The 4,571-nt window shown below is 44.0% G+C and overlaps 1 protein-coding gene across 1 annotated transcript in view; it reads right to left on the bottom strand.

The window, feature by feature from the left end:
* Positions 1 to 2,858, bottom strand: part of LOC103917225 (elongation of very long chain fatty acids protein 4-like) — an 8,799-nt gene extending 5,941 nt beyond the window's left edge. Inside the window, exons 1-2 of the mRNA XM_009324336.1 lie at positions 2,801 to 2,858; positions 812 to 999 (exon numbers count right to left, since the gene is read on the bottom strand). Of these exons, the coding sequence (XP_009322611.1) occupies positions 812 to 999; positions 2,801 to 2,858 (246 nt within the window). The remainder of the gene's footprint in view (positions 1 to 811; positions 1,000 to 2,800) is intronic.
* Positions 2,859 to 4,571: the final 1,713 nt, after the last annotated feature.

Here is a 4,571-nt window from a genome sequence, read left to right as displayed (position 1 = left end):
CAGATTCTTTCTGAAAATACACTGTTTTCCTTTGCAAAGATCCCATACTGTTTTGTTTTGGCTGGTTGCATTTGCCTATTAATTGGAAAGCCAAAAACTGGACCAAGTAACCAGTGTAACTGAACAATCAAGCAGAGACAAGCAATTTTCATACCTGTCCTCAGATTGAGTAGTATTTGCTCAAAAATATTGCAATTTGCTTTAACTAAATGTAGCAATTGTGTTATAAACTAAAAGGGCAAATTTGTTGACATCAAAATGTTTTTCAAACCTGTTAGGCCATGTTTCCTTGAAGAGTTTTCAGTGGCCTACATGAACAAGGGAAAGGCTTGTAGAAAGGCTTATGCACTGAGAATAAGCAGAAAACAATGTCATCAATAGTCTCGGCAGCAGGAAGCTGCAGTGTGCTTGGCACTCTTGGAGAGGACTGCAAAAGTCTGGAAAAGCAGTTCTCATTCTCAGAGACGCGTCCCTCACCAGCCAGACCTGAGATGAAATGAGGAGGTTCCACATGCTCCATACGCTCTGTGTCTACTGGGGCGATCTCAACTTTCAATTCGTTCATTCAGGAACCTTTCAATGTTAATTTTATGAATGAGAGGAAGGTTGAGAAATGGGAGGAAATGAGGTATGCTTTGGAAATAATGCTTTCAGTGGGGCAATACTGCTCCTCTTATGGCAAAACATAGACATGTCCAAATTGGCTCCCACTCCCTTCACTAGAGTCTGTCAGCAAAATCTGTGGAAATGGCTCTGGCTTTCAAACACTTCCTGGATGCTTACCCAGGAGGGGCCAATCGTGCCTTCTCACCTCGTAAAACATGTAGCTTGATAATGTCATCATGGCGAGATTGTAGGCAATCAGCAGGCCTCGCAGCTTCAGCAGTTTCCGCTTACGCATGTAGAAGGGCCCCAGTGCCACAACGAAGAGGTAGAAGGCAAAGAGAAGCGTGACTGGGAGTGGAGAGTGGACCAGGGGCCACGGGTCTGTCCTTGGATCTGAAAGGCAAAACACACAGCCAAAGCTGGCACATCGCGTACAGTGTATGGCAGATGTATTTAATTACTACCCTTCCGCATGCTCTCTGTGGCGTGCTCTCTGGCAAAAAGAAAATTGGTCTCTCATGTGTCTGTACAAAGCAGTACCACAGTCCTCCTCCTACCCTGGAGCTCCATTTACCAGACTCTGCTAAAAGACTGGTAAGGTAAGGTCTTGCACAAGGAATGCACAACATTCGGGTTGGGACTGTCATACCTAGAGACTGCTCTGCTGAGCACCATCCTTCTGCAGCACAGTAATGAACAGACCTTCCCTGTCATGAGCTGGACTCCTCATCAAAGGCTGCAAGACTGTCCCACACACAGGCGAAAGAAGTAGTTCAAGACACATGCAGCAGGGATGCACAGAACAAACCAAACAGTTCCTGGCTCTTCAGGAGTGTAAATCTTTACAGCTAAAAAATAAAATTGTTTCAATCACTGGTGCTATTTCCTTCCTGCCCCACAATGCTAAGGACATATGAAATTCTCCACCCCTTCATTTTTATATCTACTCATAGGGTGGACTCTCTTAAAAGCATACCATTTCACTGGAAAAACGACAAAACACTTCTCTCTGCTAAAACTGTTCTTCAGTCCTACAGCAAAGGGAAGCTCAACAGATTTTCTGTCATGCCACCTCCTCCTAATCCTGCCTTATCCCTGACCCACAGAAATGCAGGACAGATTATATCTGCAAAAACATCACAGTTCCCATTCATGCTTTCCTCACCTATTCCCAGTGTGGTCACTGCTCTGCTAAACTCCCTCAGCATCTCTCTTTGCTTCCTGACCTGCAAGTCCCAAGCCCCAGACCCCTCTCACTATTCTAGCTCTGGGATCCTTGCAGAAGTCCTCTATTGAATTTTAGTCCTTGGCTCAGGATATTTTTTTAAAAATGCCATCCCTGTCCACACGACTCTGTTAATCCCCATCCCTTCTAAACCTCCCAATTCTTTGCTATTCCTGTTATGGGCTGTGTCAAGAGCTCTTTGATATTCCACTTCTGGATTTAACAGTCCGTCAGAAGTCCTGAATCCCAATTTAGACTCTCTTCTGAAATTCAAGCCCTGAAACATTTATTGCCTGAGCACTATGCCCCATGTCCTTCCCCCATCAGAGCCACCGCGCAGGCCTGCCATTCCACCGTCATGCCATTTTGTGGCTTCTCCTTACATTTAACTCTGGGGATCCAACAGAGCCCTGTGGGACCAAACTGGACCTGCAGAACCTCTAGCTATTGGAGATCTGAAGTCTCCTAACTGCAAAATGTCAAATCTCGAACCCTGAGGAGTGCTTTCTGTCAATATTTCATTTGATAATAGGTTTTACTGGTATCACAAGGAGTTTAAACTTCAAAGTATTAAGTCTTTGGTCTACTAAGCTTTCCCATGACACATGAATATGCATTTTAAAAAATTAACTTTCTTTAATATTCCAGAATTCACAGGCAATCCTAAGCACATATTGCTCATCATCCTGTCACAGCCTGTTGTACATTGAACAGAAAGCTGCTGAGAGTTCCCTACTATGGGCAGGGGAAATCCCCCATCCCATCATTCCTTCCTGTGATCCCTCTGGAGTGTCCCTGAGATATATTTCAAGACTTAAGGGACGTTTGTGATCGTGGAGAAGGAAAAGTGAAAATCTGCCTAGTGAAAAAAATGTGGGCTCATATGAGGATCATGTTCCTTCTAGGTTTGTTCTTCATGATCATGCTATTTATGTGGAAATTCCTATTTAAGACAGCATCTCTACCTACCTCCACTTTCAAGGACCCAGTTGTAGAATTCCTGAGTTTTCTGCCAAATTGAAGCCATCACAAGTTCTGGAAAGAAATTAAAAAGAGCAACCCCAGGATCAGGTTAACCCCATTTATCCTAGCCTTGACTGAGTCCTAAATATGGAAGCTCCTTAGACAAAGGCTCAGGACCACAGCTAATGAAAATAAAATAGTTTTCTCTCTGCAGAAACTGAAATTTTGGACCAGGATTAGAGTCATGTTTAAAAAAGGAAGGAAGAGAACCCCCCTGTAGTGATTAGCTATTTAACGTCTATTTCCAGATTTTGATATTTTGTTGAAGTTTCACCTCTAGAAATACTCTGAGTAGCTGCATGCGAAATACCAGAGCCAGGAGCTCTGTGTACCATGTTGGGAAATCAATCATGGCATATTTTTTCTAAAGCAGTGTAGGCACAACAGTCACGCAAGGGCACACACCAGGTGGCATAACTGCATTCTTCTGCAGGCATTCTTGGAGATTCACAATTCTAGCAGGCGGTTTGGGATTAATTCAGTACCGCTGCAACTCCAGAGATGTTAACAGAGCTATGTTGGCTGTTTGGCTTTCTGAGGCCCAGTTTATATAAGTTTGTTTTGCTTTATCTTGTATATATTCTATAATACAGTATATTAAACTAGAATACTCGTATGTAATGAGTATTCTTCCCTTCTTCCCTTTAGTAGGGAGACCTTTTCAATGGCACTTGGAAGTTCACCTGGAAAAGACTTTACTGCAGTTCCTTTCAACAGCTTGTGTTATCTGCCCTGGTTCTCTCCATTAGCAAATACACAAGGCTAGCTACCTGCCAGTTCCATCTCCTCCTGGTACTGAGGAAAGCACATTTTCATCTTTGACTTCTCACAGACTGCTGAGCATATGAGTCCCCACAGCTCCTTTGGACCTGTCCCCTACTCTCCTGTGCCCGCTGGGTCCCTGCAGTGAGAACAGTAGCTTGTGCGTTACATGGCAGGGAAAACTGTAGCCTAATATAAGGCCTCTTATACTGGTACAAATGTGTTTTAAGGACCCCTTATATAAACAGTTTCTTAATACCCAGACCACACAGTTCTGCTGGAACTACAAACACATAGAGCATGCCTGGCACTGTTTACCAGTTGTACTTTTGACTTTGCACATCTGGACAAAACCTGTTAAAATTAACAAGGCTTTGCTGTATCCAGTTGTATACAGATTTACTCTGGTGAATGTAACAAGCAACAAAATGTGGCTATACCTAAACCTCCCTGTCTGCAGACCTCACAGCCTGACATGTAACTGCACAGACAGCACCATGTCGGTGACAGAAGCACACTTGCACATGTTTCTCTCCTACAGTTAATCATTGCAGTCAAACCCCTTTTTGGTGTGTTTCTCTGACACATACCCCAAGACCCTCAGCACAAGCACATCTCATACGCATCTCACAGCCTGACATGTAACTGCACAGACAGCACCATGTCGGTGACAGAAGCACACTTGCACGTGTTTCTCTCCTACAGTTAATCATTGCAGTCAAACCCCTTTTTGGTGTGTTTCTCTGACACATACCCCAAGACCCTCAGCACAAGCACATCTCATACGCATCTGTGCTGGTTTTGTCTGGGGTAGAGTTAATTTTCTTCATAGTAGCTAGTGTGGCGCTACGTTTTGGATTTGGAGAAGGTACACCTTGAAGCATCTGTGGCTGTGGATAAGTCTATGCTGCAGCAGGTACACCTTGAAGCATCAGTGGCTGTGCATGAGGTCATG

The sequence above is a fragment of the Pygoscelis adeliae genome, unplaced genomic scaffold (assembly GCF_000699105.1).
Source record: "Pygoscelis adeliae isolate BGI_AS28 unplaced genomic scaffold, ASM69910v1 Scaffold65, whole genome shotgun sequence".
In the NCBI taxonomy this organism is placed as follows: Eukaryota; Metazoa; Chordata; class Aves; order Sphenisciformes; family Spheniscidae; genus Pygoscelis; species Pygoscelis adeliae.
This window is presented reverse-complemented; position numbering and strand designations above follow the sequence as displayed.